Consider the following 16,192-nt stretch of genomic DNA (forward strand, 5'->3'; position numbering starts at 1 on the left):
TTCAGATGGCTTGACTATTACTGACAGCTGTTCCCCTGAAGCCCCTTGAAATGTGAATCATGTGCTTATTAGGAACACAGCTTCATCAACATTGTGGATATCACTGTACTGAAGAGACTGTCAGCAGTGAATATGTGAAAGTCTGAGTGTAGACAGCCATTTATTTTTTATTTATTTATTGAATTTGTACTATTGCTGCTTGATCACTACAAATATGTGTAGGCACCTGGGATAATGCCAACAGTATGACCAAAGTTTCAGAATGAACAGAAGCACATATCTGTCCCATTAAGCAGATGCCTCTTTCACATGTGAAAGGTGCTGTGCTGCCTTGGGTATATAACCAATTGTTCCTCCTTGCTCCCATGTCTCCATCCTCTGAACCCTAGCTCAAAGCCTACATCCTCACTACCAAATGGAATGAAACCCAAATATGTACAAAAGCTTATGCCTTTGATTTTACACCACATAAATGAGAAGCCCTCAGAATTTTTCTCTACTCCTATTATCAATTAATAAAATGTTACAGACCAAAAAGGATAGATTAGATATGTGCTGTGATAAAGACTGGGAAAGTTATGGTCTGGATGCACTGCTTACACTATGCAACATGATTTTAGTCAAAGTTGGAAGTTTTTGCGGTACACTTCAACATCAACCTGCTGAGATAAAACCCAAGGCCTTCAGAGTAAATGCCAAACAGTAACAGATTTTCGACCATTCTTTTTCTTCTACAATGAGTTATGTCGCTTGTTCTCCATCTTGTAGAAGTTTTTCTAATTTTCTAATTATGAGAATTTTATATATGTACGTACGTACGAACGTACGTGTGTGTGTGTGTGTGTGTGTGTGTGTGTGTGTGTGTGTGTGTGTGTGTGTGTGTGTGTGTGTGTGTGTGTATATGTTTGTATTTGTGTTGTAAGCTGCCTAGAGTGGTCACAATGACCAGATCGGCGGGGTATAAATAAATAAATAGATAAATAGATAAATAGATAAATAGATAAATAAATAAATAAATAAATAAATAAATAAATAAATAACTCCTGTGTCGATTCCAGGGGATACAAGCTTGGATGCACACATGCACCCACAAGAACCCCAGCAGGGCTCTTTACTACTGGAAAGGAATGAACCAAAACATATGACTTTGCTTACATTATGCAAGATTCCACCATTACCTTACAAAACTAATATAAGTTTATACACACACACACACACTAAAGAGAAGTATATGGTAACCATATGGTATATGGTTACTCAGGCCTGCATGGATCAATTTGTCCAGCTAGATAGTCTCCAAACAAAGACAACCTGATATAGGTACATTCAGAATGTTAGTTTAGGGCTTGTTTCGCCACAACATATAGAAACATTAAACCCTCTACTGCAATATTTATCACTAGATCTCTTTCCTGCCGTAAAAGAAAAAAAGATTAGAACTTTGTTAGTTCAGATTCTACTTCAAAGGCTGCAAACTCTTTCCTCCTTAGACTTCATTATAATAAAACATCATATCAAAACAATGTTTAGACATTTCACATCTAGGAATTTTACCTTGCTGTGTAATGTTTTAAAATATATTTTTCAACAGGATATAGCTATAGCCCCAGGCATGTCAATCATAATCCTCTAATCTTTTAACATAAAGGAATGTTAATATTTTATTGTTAGACATTGCTTTATATAAACTATAAATAAAACTTACAAAAAAAATTTACCAAAGTTTTCCAAGGATGCAGTATTTATTGACAAAACAGTTCCCACCATAACAGTGGAAACCTGAAGACAGGATGTCATTTCTCTTTCACAGCACATGGTAGAGATTCTGTAAAAGTTAACCCATATTATAAGAATTACAAGAAGAATTCAACAGAAAATATGATTACATAGTTCCATATACAACTGCTCTGCAACTATTTCACAAGTAATAATGAAGTGCTCAGTCACAGCTGAATGATTGTCTTCTTGGATTTACAGTTTGTTTTCCAGGCAAAAGTCCCTATTGGTTTACAGAACTTTGATATCTCTAAAAAAAGATTTTTATCTTCCTCAAATAAAAACATTACTCAGTTCTCATTCAATCGGACTATAAATCTGTTTCCCAGCACTTTATTAGTCTCTTAAACATTTCTTAAGGGAATGCTTACATATTCTGTGTCTGAAAAAAATAGTTATAGCCAGCCTTAGTTGTGAACACATTTGGCGATTCCAATATTTTAAAGATTCCTTTGACAACGTAAAAACAGAGTACAAATGTGCTAATCAAGGTTCTACTTATTCAATGATCATACCACATGCCTGTCACATACATATTTGTGATACATACTTGCAATAGCAAGATAGCAGCGATCATACTTTTCCTCCCTCAGTGAGAGTCTGCAAGCATTCATTTTTGCTTTGCCTCACTCACATATTGCCAAGTTATCCAGACCTGGAATACCACCTAATATTAACTGGTCAAAACTGTATTATTTATGTCTGCTTTTACAAACCCCTGTGGCAAACCACCATTAGTTAAAGAGCCAATGCATGTATTCCTCGCTATGCATCAGTTGCTAGTGCACAACAAGTACATCAAACACAGACTTTTTCAGCTGTGCAGCTTGTTGCCAAAATTTATGCCATTTGACTTACACTGGTGTACATCAGTAATAAGATTCTTGCCAATATGGTGGGTTTTCAAAAAGGAAACTTCAGAATAAACAGGTTTGGCATTTGTTTGAAATTAACTACAGTGTTAACTGAAGTTTGGTGCTCCAGATGTGAGAAATCATGTTCAGCATGCACTAGTGATCTCCAGGATCAACTACTGTAACACTCTCTATATGGGGCTTCCCTTTAGGTTGATCTGGAGATTGCTGCAGATGCAAAATGTGGCTGGCAGGCTGGTGGCAGGTAAATTTGATCACAGCACCCCAGTCCGGGCCCATCTGCACTGGCTACCAGGTCAAGTTCAAGGTTTTGGTGCTTATGCACAAGTTGCCAGTTTAAGACCCCATTTCTTGGTGGAGTGACTTTCCCCAAGAACATACACCTACACCACCAAGTCCACCTATACTGTGCTCCTTTGTGTGTGGCAATGCCAAGAGAGACCAGGAAAACATCAACAAGAAGTCAGGCCTTCTCGGCTGTGGCACCCACTTTTTGGAATCGACTACTGGTTGAGCTGCCTCTGGCCCCTCCCTGCCTGCTTTTAAGAGGTTACTATAAACAGTACTCTTTCAAGATGTATTTGATAGCAGTCTCATGTGATTTTTTTTCACCATTGCCCTCTGTTATGAAACACTTTACTTTCTGGTTTTGTTTTTACATATTTTTACTTCTGATTGCTTAAGTTATTGTTTGTGTGTCTGCACTTGTTCTTTTCCTTAGCTGTCAGCTATCCAGAGTAGTGCACTAACGGGGCAGTATATAAATGAAACAAATAAAAATAAAATATGGGGGAATATGTAAGTCCAAGGCTTGTTGCAGCTCCTCCTATTCATAGGCACTGTGTTTAGTATGACTTTCAGGTTAGACCAATTTATCTGATATTTATAAAAAAAAAAAAACTTAAAACATTTTATTTTCTACATGTTTGTATGCAAATCTCTATTAATTAAAAACAACAAAGGATGGCAGGAAAGGCTAATTAAATATTTGTTGCTTGTTTTCAGATAGTGTTAGGTAGCATAATTTTAACTGCTCACCTCAAAAGACCTGTTATTTGTACCCCCGCCCCCACTGCAACATGCTGTTAATTGTTTGGTTGTCTCACCTTGCCACTTTAGCTAGTACAGAACATGACAGCTCCAGTTCTCTCCTCTTGTGTCCAATAATTGTGTCAATGTTGCTGATCTCCACACTGGAATATAATTTTTAAAACAGGCTTGAAAATAAATTAATGTCTTTAATTTTATATGCAACAATTTAACAATTATCATTATATACTCAACTTTAATAATCAGTTATACTACAGAAGTACAATTACACACTTCCATGTAATAGTAACTAGTATTCAGAACACTTGAGTGATCGAAATGACTAGATAGGCGGGGTATAAATACAATAAATAAAAATAAATAAATAAATAAATAAATAAATATACTCTTATTAACTCTTAATAGTAATGTAAGATGAACCCAATGCACACAGTGGAAGTATAAATGTTAAGTTTCATTCAAATGCAACTTTAGTGTTACAGGAATGAATGTTAACCTTAGTCTTGTATGCTAACTTCCTGTTTTGCCTCCAGCACTTTCCCTTATGAAATGTTGAAACAGCTTGTATCTTCTTGCTGATCTGAATTTTTAGAACTGATGTATTCATGGTGCCCCAAATCTGTCTGCTTCATAGAATTTACCCAGAATTATGCATATGTAACTTATTCTCTCTTGCAGTGTAGCACAGCTTGTGTAGATTCAGACAATATGGGCTAACAGTAGTACAGTATATCTAAAACAGATGTGTAAGCTTCTAATCTCCTCCTCTGGCTGAATCATAAAAGTTGAGAATCTGTGAGCCTGAGCCTCATTTTCATCAATATAGCCACTGGTTTACTTAGGCCACCTAGACTTTATGACAGAAATTAAATTTGAAATGAACAATTTGAACAATAATAATCTTCTATAGTTAGGGTAACCAAGGGAGAGCATGTTACATGTGTGCATTAAGATGAATTACAAGAAACAGGCAGATCAGAGAACTGTGGCACCTGTAAGTAAAGTTCTTAAATGAACAGATACAAAAGCCATCAAAACACTGCACTGAAAATCTTCCAAATTCATAAAAACACTGCAGAGTATTTCCTAAGATGATATTCAGGAATAGAGATGGGAGTTTCATACTCATCTCCTGGGGGCAAGGTTCCCACTAAGCTGGGTGCGCACAAGCACACGTGTGCACAACTTGACTTCCCTCCACACAGCTGTCTTCCTCCTCTGTGCAGCAATTGCTTTAGGTTCCGGTTCTGACAGAATCCAGCACACAGGGGGGTGAAGTTGTGCACACATGCAGAGGCGAAGCAGCATGAGAAGCAGAGCCCCGCCCAGTGGGACTGAAAATTAGAGGGTACATTGCCCAGGGGAGATAACTATGAAGCTCACCACCACAGGCGGCAGTCCAACTGGATCTTACCCCTCCAAAACCCGATGTACACTTACCGCTTACAGTGCACAACCATCATCCTTTATGCTGAGCCAATTACCGAAGTAGCTTGGCTGGGGCTTCCCCACATCCCTACGTTGCTGACCAATCAGCAGCTGAACAGAGAGGCTTGTCATCCTGCCCCCTTGTCAGTTTGGTCAGCAGCACAGGGAGGCAGGGAAGCCCTAGACTGGCTACCGCTGCGATTGGCACAGCACAAAGGCCATGTACGCCGCAAGTGGTAAGTCAACACCTGGTTCAGGGGACAGGGTCTAATCAGACTGGCTACCTGTGGTGGTGAGCTTTGTATTCGTTTACTGAGGGAGACGAATACGAAGCTCCCATCTCTATTCAGGAATTGGGTTGCAAATAGATCCTACAACATGGAGCAGGGTGGCTTATTGAGGAGAACAGAAACTCTGTGTGTGTGTGTGTGTGTGTGTGTGTGTGTGTGTGTGTGTGTGTGTGTGTGTGTGTGTGTGTGTGTGTGTGAGAGAGAGAGAGAGAGAGAGAGGCATTTAAAAGTCTATGTAAAACAGATTAATACTAACCCCTCATTTTGGTGATTAGTAGATTTTCCAGAGAAAGTACTATTAAAAGAAAATCTATCACAGAAGCTGCTTCTGAATAATCTGTCTGAGCAGGTCTGTCTTCTGGGCTATAAAATTTAAAGAAAAGGATTTAGCACAACAGCATACTTATCTTACCTGTAACACCCAAAGAAGAAAATTGTCTGCTCTTACAAGTGCATCAGATACATAAGGCATATTCATTATAGTTAAGTCATGAAACTGCTAAACACACTTGCCAGCTAGACTACACTGAGAATACAGACCTCCATATATCCATATATTTTTCACATTTTTAAACTGAGTATCTTAAGGTTTGCTTTTAGTACTAGGTCTTGAATGAGTGATGGGAAGACCACAACTCACTGGCATAACACATGCTTTGTACAAACAATGTCCCAATTTGAATCTTCAATTAAAAAGGAAAGGTAGCAGGCTTTGCCTAAGACTGTGAAAAGTCACTGCCAGAGAAAAATATCCAGTGCTGGTCTGCATTCAAGTGTATTTCTGGACACAAACAAAACATAAAAAACAGTACTGAACAATTGAGAAATAAAGTTTTGCAGCACTATTATGTGATATAAGCTTTAATGAGCTGCAGCCTAAGTCCTGATTGACAGATATTTCCTCAGAAAAATGCAATGTAGCCTGAGTTTGCATATGTGTTTGTCCAATGCAAGGAATGTACGTTTGCTTGGCCCATATATGCCAATTCAGTCTAAGCACTATGCAAGTAATAAAAGACTCTATTTCCTTTGCTCCTACATTCTCACTGATTTTTTTTTCACTTTACTGATGTTAGACTTGTTTTTAGAAGTTCACTTTAAAATTTAAAAAAATTACTGACATGCCCTTAACTCTGACAAACCATTCAAAGGATCTTTAAGAACTCTGGTGTGCCCAGAGTAATTTTTTCCTCCCAATAGTGAAAAACCTATCATTATAAAGAGGTATACTTTCAGTATAATGATATGGGTTTTCTGGGAAAGTTTGCATCAGAGTTTTTCTCACTGCTCTAAATTGGTGGGTATCTGATTTAGAATGTTGGACTTACATCTAATGGACAGAACTTAAAAATTACATCATATTGTTTTTCTGTACTACACAGGTATCTGACCCACTCTCCCAGTCTAAAGTAAAGTATTTGATTTAGGAAAGGAAATACATTCAAGGGCACTTCGTGTTATTCAACAGTCATGTCCAAACACATTCCAGGCTTTACTCTGAAATTATTTTATTAGACTACTTTTAAATATTTCAAAACATAACTCAACAGCACATACTCTACTCTTATATGGTTTAGATTTTAACAGCACAATCCTACACATGTTCACAGAGATTCAGAAGTCTCACTGACTTCAATGAAGCTCCTTCACTCCTATGCATGTTTAGCTCTGGAGTCAAAGGTTAGAGCAAATGTAAGTGCTTAAAATTTAACACCGTAATTTTATCATGCTTGAAGCTGTGAACAAAAATGTTTGAGATTTACATTCACCTAAGGAATGTTCATTCAAATATTTACTTGAAATGGATGTACTGCACCAGTTCCAGTTACATAATGTAACCTACCTGTATTCATTAGTAACACCACTATTTTATTTTATGAAATGACATATTGTTACAGAAGAAAATTTTTAACAAAAAATATGGAATTTATTTCTCCCCAACTTGTTAGCTAACTGCAATTTTGCATAAATAAGGAACACCTTTTTGGCAGTGTCTGTGTGCATCTTTCATTTACTAGCACTTAATTTCAAATGAAGGCAGTTTATATTTCTTCCATATGTTTTTGTCAGCCCTCTTCTTCAGAATACCAGAGATTTTAAAAACTGAATATTGAAGCTAACTTTCAAGAAAACCAGAGTACACATTTCCAAAGGCTAGTTTGAAATTAAGCAGAACACTGAAACAGTGGTTTAAAGCGTATGAAGGGAAACAGAATGTACAAATCCAGCACACATTTTAAAACTGCAATATTCTAGAAGGAAATTACTAGAAGTGATTACTATCTCTAAATATAAAATAGCTGAGCAAACCTTATTCTTTTTCACAGAATGTTTATCTTCTTTCTCATGTGAAGAATCTATTATAAAAAACAGAAAAGCTCACTTTAGTCTGGTGCATTAGAGCATTAAGACAATTACTCAGCAATTTAAGAACATTTTAAGCAAACTATTTACTAAGTATGTTATTACTTCAAAGATGCAAAGCAGAAAAACATACAAGCTTTGAAAGACACACGGTTTTGACTTGAAAATCACTGGCAAGTACAGGCTACCTGTCTGCAGGCAATTTCCAATACATCGATATTATACAAAACTGTACACAGAGAGAGAGAAGACCTCTGTGATAATCAGAACTTATTTCCCTGCATTTTTATAAGTGTAGCTCCTGTCTCTCAAAACATAATGAGGCTTCAAAGTTTTTTATGATGGTGTTCAAGACAGTGCATGTCAGGTTTGCAAATAATAAGTATACTGAGTACCAGTAACAAATTAAAAAAATTTTAATAGGAGGCCAAGACAGTGACCAAAAATATACAAACTTACTGTGTTTTTGGTTACAGCCTTTACAAGAGCTTTCTGGGAAAGATCCTTTGTCTGCATTGTTCTGTTTTCTGCAAACACATACAAATCAATCACTTACAATAAAGTGATTTCTGCTTGTGCTACTTATAGTCCTGGGCCCCATTATGAAAACAAACTATATAAATACTTTAAAGATCTTTAAAATTTAGGCTGTGAAGAACTTAACACTGAGGTTACTCTAGGCATTTGAATGATGTGGATATGTGTTTAGTTTTCTCGTATAGTACACCATATTCCTTATTTCACAGAAGAACAAGAATATTTTTTCATATTTAAATAACAGCTATCGTATCTGGTATTATAAATGTTCTCCTCTGAACAGACTTTAAATGTATAAAACCTATCAATTCCTCTTACAAATTAAGTATCAGTTAAATATTTATGCATTGAACTTGACATGACAAAAAAAAGCAAGGAATGGTTCGGTAAAAAATTGCATTTCAATCCTATGTGTGAAAGCAGTTTAAAAGCTTTACAATATTTCCAATCTGAAATTCAACCTGTTAGTATATTGTAAAAGTGTTTTTTCAACACACAATGCTAACCTTGTACAGTTTTTCATATTCATGCAGCAATACTTGCTCTCATTACAGCAAAGTAGGTCATCTTTTTCGCTTACTTGTTGCTTTATCTGAACCTGCAAGGAATGTTGTTGTAATTAGCACTTCATTTTCAAAATCATTTGATCCAATATACTGTATATGGACTAGAATTAAGTTACATTATCAAATTTGCAACATAATTCATCTATTTGATACATAATATGTACAGCCAATAAAGATTTTCATAGCTTGTCATCCATGTTATTCTAAAGCAAATTTCTGCCAAGGTGAGAACAAATAAATATGTTCTCATTCATTGAGAATAGGAAAAGAAATACCACACAAATGTTTGCTCAATAGTATATGCTTGAACTGAAACACTGTCTTTTAAAAATAAATCTATCTTGGTGTTTCTTCAAGTATGGCAACAAAGATGGAGGCAACAAGCATTTGCAGCAGCTTGGCACTCCAGAGATCGGTATCTTTTGTGAATTTTGTTGTATGTGTATAATATGTATATACTTACAATGACAATCAATTTATTTGAATTAGTCATGAATCTTGATTTTTTTCTTTCTTTCACACAAATATAACAGAGGAGAACTTTCTTTACCATATGAAGGTTCTACAACAGTTACTAACAAGCTCTTAATATTTTCCTTGTTTATCACAAGGAAGTAAAAATTAATCCTGAAAAATGATAAAGGGAACTGCATAATTCAACTAAATTTCCTATCTTTTGCTTTATCTGTGTTGCTACCTGTCTTCACTTCTTGCAAGCAGACTTTCTATAAACTGAATTTGCACAACACCATACACCCAGCAGCACATAGAGGGGGCTAACTAGACTAGCACCAAATACTGATTTGTAGTTATAATGTGGTCTGGAAACCATGTGTTAATTTTTATATCTTTATTCTTTCTATTCTTGAGCTTCTAAAATCTCCTTTAAGCTTTTTAACAGTGAATTAATGCTGGACAACATATTTAGTAATAGCCAGCCATTTTCTGTGGCGTTGTACTTCAACTTCCATAATGCTCCATTACTGGCCATGTTAGCCAGGATTGATGGGAGTTAAAGTCCAAGATGGGAAGCTAAAGGGTAGATAAACATATGTAGCTATAAATTTTACAAAGGTTAGTGAATAATGATAATAATAGATGCTTTGGTGTTTATGATATATGTGTAGAGCTTAAATATGAGTGAATTACTATATTGATTATATAGGCAAGATTAGATGTACAATGTTCTTCTTACCTGTAAAAGTGGGGATCCCTCAGAAATGTATTAAGCGGGCCTAGAGCTTCTGTGTGCGGAGTTGTGTGTGGTTAAGCTACTTTTATGATGAAATTAGAATTGTTGATGATAAGTATTGGAAAGAAGGATATGCAGGTGAAAGAACCTATAGAGATTTTATATCCCTGGTTCACACGTGGAGCAAAGAAATATAACGAAAATGGGAAAGGTACTTGCTGAATGTCTTAAATGGTTGATAAGTACAGGTAATACCTAAACTAGATTACATATACATATTCTGAGCACAATTGTTTAGAAGGTACTGATGATAAACCAGAAACATGAGGATATTAAGTAATTCATGAACTATAGTTGGTTTATGCAATTAAGAGTGGCTTGAATATAAGATCAATACAGGTTTAAGTTTATATATTGACAATTTATGTATGTTAATTATTGGAGGTCATGTAGTCAGAATTATATATCAAATGGATTTGGCCTAAAGATGTTAAGTAGGGGAATATGGTACATGCAGTCAATATTGTATGTTAGATGGATATATGGAAAATATTCTCCCCGATTATGGTGTTTTGTGTTTGTTTTGTATGTCTGTTTGTGTTAATTAATAATAAAAAAAATAAAAAAAGTCCAAAATATCAGAAGGACATAGAACTAGTCTATATTACTTTAAAATGCTAAGCAATTTATAATTTTAGAAGTTGTTAGTTCTGGAGTTATATGCTGCTTCTTTCTTTGCATGCAAAATGCCTTAAATGTATACATGATTTTAAAAAAATTAATATTCATCTCCCTCCAACACAGCACAATCCACTGTCTGAGGCACAATTATGGTTTCTTTTGGCTCTGCAATCCCAGGGCAACTAAGTTACAGTACAAACTTTTCTTTATAGGAGGGAACAGGGAAACAAACTCCCTGTTGCTGCTTTCTTGGCTTTCAAAGATAGAAACTAAAACAAGCAAACATAAAAACAAAAAACTCAGCCTTCCCAACCCTGCAGCAGATTACCTCAAGTGAAAAAGATTTACCAAAATGAGATGTTTAAGCTGCCAAATCTGGAGAAGGAAGCAGGATCCCCACTTTCAAAATCAAAGTAATCAGATATGGGAGTCACCGTGACTAACTATTTGGACAATCCAGCCTTTTATCCACATGCATGGAGAAGTTTTCAAAACTACTATTAGAAAGCAGACTGAACTTCTATTCAAACTATATCTGCACCTCTTTCCACAACTGAAAATCTATACTGTAGGGAACATTATAAACTAATAAGAAATTGAAAAAGTTCAAAACCTACCTTTATACAGTCTTCTAATGCATTTAGTTTATATACAGCTTGAAACTGTTTACGGTCAACTGGACATGAAGCCTTATTCTGAAAAAAAGATTGTATTCAGTCTCATCATGTCACAGCAAAAAGAATAAAACTATTTTGTTGTCTTCTCTTGGTTTCTTAAACCGTAAATTGAAGCAAATATTGTACATGTATCCCTCCTTATGCTTTCAGTTAAATCAGGACTCCAGGAGCTAACTATTTTATTAAATAAATCTATTCAGTACTTAGTGATTAATCAGAAAGGGCAAAAGGTGACATGCAAGACTGCAAGTTAACAATAGATTGGCTAGAATCCTGTTGAGCAGTTTTATCTGCGCAACAGAAATGATGCCATCACCAGCAGCAAATTTCCACTCATAAAGGACATCGCTTTTTAAAAAAATCTGGGGTACATATGGCTCACACATAATGAGACAAATTTTTGTGTACTGTAAAAATGAAAAAAGGATGCCTTTAATTAGTTGCAGTCTTCTGCTAACAATGACATTACTCCCACTGTGTCACTGCAGCTGTGTAACAGGATACTAGTCACTGGTTAATTTTTAAGAGATATTTATAATGTTACAGTAATAACGTTTTCCCCCAATTAAGTTGCAATTTGTTAGCTTTTACTTTTCAACAAACATGTATATATAAATATTTTGCTAACATTCAAACTTGTTTAAGTTTCAAAGCAAATAAATCCAGAGTTCATGGGCAAGTTGCAGCCTTTAGCCAACCAGATAATCTGTGGAACAAGCAAGAACAACATGCAAATGTAATAGCAATAGCACAGGCTAAATAGAATACTATGCTGGCAGGCACAGTGTTTGTTTTGCCATTTTCCCCTTCTACTTTTAAGGCGCATGCATGACAGTCTTTAAGAAAGAAGGAAAAAATACATGTTAATGGTCTCAGAAAATTGAGATAATCTTCACATATTTGAGACAATCTCAAGAAAGAGAGTGATTACTAATTGCAGACTAGCACATTGGAAAAAATTGTATTTTTTGTTAGGAGTTAGTATAGTGGTGCCTCGACTTACGGACGTCCCGACTTAATCGACTTGTGGCCAGAGCTTCCACTTACGAATACAAAAAGGCAGGAGAAAAGGGCAGGAAATTCAAACCGTTGGTGGCGAAGAGGCTGCTTCTTTGCCCCAACGGTTAGGAAAAGGGAGGCTCAGTCTCCTAGGCTTCCAAAGCTGCCCTGACCACTGCGCCGGGTGCTAGTGCTTTGGAAGCCCGGGAAGCTGGCACCGGTGTGGCAGTCGGGGTGGCTTTGGAAGCACGGGAAGCCAGCACCTGGCGCGGCAGTCAGGGCAGCTTTCGGCTTCCCGCACTTCCAAAGCTGCCCCAACAGCCGCACCGGGTGCCGGTGCTTTGGAAGCTCAGGAAGCCCCCGCAGAGGCGGTAGGAGCCGAGTTCTGGTAGCGGCGACTGGAGCCCTGGCTCAGTAGCAGCGGCAGCCAGGCCCTGCGGCAGTGGCTGGAGTCATGGCCCGGCAGCGGCGGCTGGAGTCCGGGAGGCCTCCTGGCAGCGGTAGCGGTGGTGGAGGTACAGTGCTGCTTTCTGTTTTTTTTAAACTGTTTTCATGGCTTTTGCAGGGTGGGATTGGGCTGGTGGGGTTATATTTATGTTTATTTTTGGATTTGTTTTGTTTTTTGCAGCCCCAGGGGCTTGCAGTGTTTTATTTTTATTTTTTGTGACATTTTTCTTCAGTCGGAAGGGATTAATCGGTTTTCAATGCATTCCAATGGGAAATGGTGCTTCGACTTACAAAAATTTTGAGTTATGGACACCATTCTGATATGGATTAATTTTGTAAGTTGAGGCACCACTGTACCTTTAAAAAAATAGTACTGTTACTCCAAACCTGAAAATACTACTTTCTTGAACTGCTCCCAGAAAACTACTTCCAAGTTCTAAGTTATTTCTAATGGGCTAAATAAGAGTGGACCAGGATACTATTTGTCATGAGGATTGACATACATAATTTTATGAAGTTCTTTAGAACAGCGGTCCCCAACCTTTTTGGGATCGCAGACTGGTTTTGGGGGGTGCAGTCTCTGTGCATGGGGGGGCAGGGGCACCCACACACTCGCAGGTGGGCATGTCATGCTCGTGCGCTCAGTTGTGGGTGCAACACACCCACCCGCAGGCACAACACCCCCACCTGTGGGCACAACACCCCCACCATGCGTGCATGCTGGGGGGCGGAGATTTGTGTCCTCGACCCAGTTCCAGGAAGCCCACGAACTGGCACCAGGTTGCGGACCAGGGGTTGGGGACCCCTGCTTTAGAAGTCTTCTATTAGCTAGATTGTTTACCACGAAGCTGGAAAACATTCATGTTTCTTTGTTGCAATGGCAGAGAAAGAAGTATACTGCAGGTGCAATAGCAAAACGATGTTACAAAGTTGCAAACAAATATGCCAGAGGCAAGGATGATTACATAACAGACTTCCCTAGAAAGCAAAGGAGAATCTAGGAATTGAGAACCAAAGTATGACTAATACCTTACAAACTGCAGGGAGAAGGACACCTACATAATTTATTATCAACTACTACAGCAGCAAAATTGGACAAGGCATACTTTTAATAAATAAAATACATTCTGGCATTGATCAAACATAATGATGTGATGATTCTACTAAACTATGAATTATCTGCACTGGGTTCAGGACTCAAAACATTACTTTGGGCAAGTCAAGTGGGATTTATCATGTCCAACGTCATGTGCCATATTATATATTGCTTTTAAAATTCTGTATAAATTTAAGGAGCAATTTGTGACAAGATTGGTGTTTAAGAAATAACAGCCCAAAGCATACATGGGCATGAGGAACTAACCACAGTATTCACTGGATGCCAGTCATAATAAGGAAAATACATTACTCTTATGAGTTGAGTCTTCAAAATTCAGGCAACCATCTACTTACTTCAGCCCATCTGAGGATGCAAGTCACACAGAAGACATGGTTGCAATTTTCAGGAAAACCAACTTCCTGCTCTGTCAGACAGTTTAGACAGATGGGACATCTTTCATCTTCATCTAATAAATCATTAGAAAAGCAGGAACCATTTTCTTTGTTCTCTTCACCTGTTATAAAATGCAGAACCCATGAATGGCTGAAGTAATAACCATCACATCAATGGCATTTCACATTGTGTCATATGAATATTGTCATATGCAAGATTTTGTTCAACTCTGTGAGTCAAAAAGTGAATTCTGAATACTTAGTGAAACAAGCCAGGATTTTTCTCAGAAACGCAATTCAGTGTTCTCAAGGTTGGTCAGCAATCAATATTAAACAATATGCTCGTTATTAGTAGCTCAATGAAGCTACTATCAATACACTGGCTAACACAGCTGCTGGTAAAGGATTCTGGGAGATTTAGTCCAAGAACATTTGGGAACCCTAGGTTGGAAATCACCGATCTAGTTCATAAACATCAGTGCAATATTATAGCAATAATTAAAACAAAACAAGACTATTCCAATGGATATCTAGTAACAAGCAGCATAAATATTGTTTTACAATTTGTCAGCGTCCTATTAAAACTCAAACAGAGTGAAACTACAATAAAGGCAGCTGTATCCTTGAAGTATGTTATCAAGAGTTCACAAACTGTTATCACAAATATGTAGAGATAAGCAATTCCAGAATGTTTCAAAATATTTATTTACAATCTGGTAATTGATAGTCAGTTTCTTTAGAATGTTTATCAACTCCAGAATGTTTTGCATATCAGCAAGAACACTAACACTTTTTAAACTATCACCTCTCCAATGAAAGCAAGAGGACTTTATTTTACAGTACTAGGGTTTTAAATCGAACAGAAATAAAAGAATACAAAGAGTTCTCACCCAAGACAATAATAAACTGATGCAGATAGCTCTTTTCAAGTGTAAACTCCCAAGGTTGGCAGAAGCAATTAAATCCAGATCACTGCCATTTTATTTAGAATAGTGGGACTGGTGAGCATATTTTTAACCAGCTAAAACCCACAGTCTTAAAGAACACTTCCCCAATATTAAACAAAGCATAGGTCTGGATTGTCAAATACTTCCTCAGTGCTCACCTGCTACTTTAAATATGCTATAAAATATCTATTTATCTATTTATATTTTATTTACCTCCTGTTTCTTCACGCTTGTCATCATCAGCATGCTGTACACATTGCTTTTTATTCTTCATTTCTACTTAACCTGAAAAATATTGACATGGGTGATTAAATTCCTCCCAATAACTCAGTACCAGATTATAATACAAGATGTAGTAGTAAAGTTCCTAGAAATTTTACATTTGCAATACCAAGAATTTAAAATGTAAGATGAAAAAAATCAATGTTATGAATTAAACAACTTGAGGAAGTATATCAAGCATATAAAATTATATACCATCTAAAATTCTCCAAGTGATTTTATTCTTCTTACATTGTATTGTAACTTTACAATTCACAAAACCAGAGTATAGTACCACTCCAGATAGTCTGAAGTGAAGGAACACTAGGAAAAATTCAAAAAGGAAATGTGAACAATGAAAGCTTTATAAGAAAGCTAGCACAGAAATGGGGCCTAAGTCTTCTCAAAGTGTAAATACTTGTCCATTTTCCACAAAGTGTTTTTCTGTATAAAGACAACTACTAAAGACTTTTTTAAAGTTTCAACTTCCCCTTTACAGGCAATTCCAACTCTAATCCATTATCTAACAGATGGGCATCGAGATTAGTGCACACAGTGTAATTTACCAAGCCTATGTATAAGAATCGATAGACTGGAACAAATTGATAAAG

At 36.7% G+C, this 16,192-nt stretch overlaps 1 protein-coding gene across 3 annotated transcripts in view; it reads right to left on the bottom strand.

Annotated features, from left to right (window-relative positions):
* Positions 1–16,192, bottom strand: part of SCAF11 (SR-related CTD associated factor 11) — a 37,335-nt gene that overhangs the window by 14,453 nt on the left and 6,690 nt on the right. For all 3 annotated transcript variants that reach the window (XM_020795537.3, XM_020795535.3, XM_078376881.1), the window contains 9 exons: positions 15,534–15,605; positions 14,335–14,495; positions 11,377–11,454; positions 8,827–8,918; positions 8,243–8,310; positions 7,730–7,776; positions 5,676–5,782; positions 3,758–3,844; positions 1,719–1,825 (listed from right to left, as the gene is read on the bottom strand). In XM_020795537.3, the coding sequence (XP_020651196.3) occupies positions 1,719–1,825; positions 3,758–3,844; positions 5,676–5,782; positions 7,730–7,776; positions 8,243–8,310; positions 8,827–8,918; positions 11,377–11,454; positions 14,335–14,495; positions 15,534–15,594 (808 nt within the window). In that variant the 5' untranslated portion in view covers positions 15,595–15,605. The remainder of the gene's footprint in view (positions 1–1,718; positions 1,826–3,757; positions 3,845–5,675; positions 5,783–7,729; positions 7,777–8,242; positions 8,311–8,826; positions 8,919–11,376; positions 11,455–14,334; positions 14,496–15,533; positions 15,606–16,192) is intronic.

Source organism: Pogona vitticeps, chromosome 5, assembly GCF_051106095.1.
Source record: "Pogona vitticeps strain Pit_001003342236 chromosome 5, PviZW2.1, whole genome shotgun sequence".
Classification (NCBI taxonomy): domain Eukaryota; kingdom Metazoa; phylum Chordata; class Lepidosauria; order Squamata; family Agamidae; genus Pogona; species Pogona vitticeps.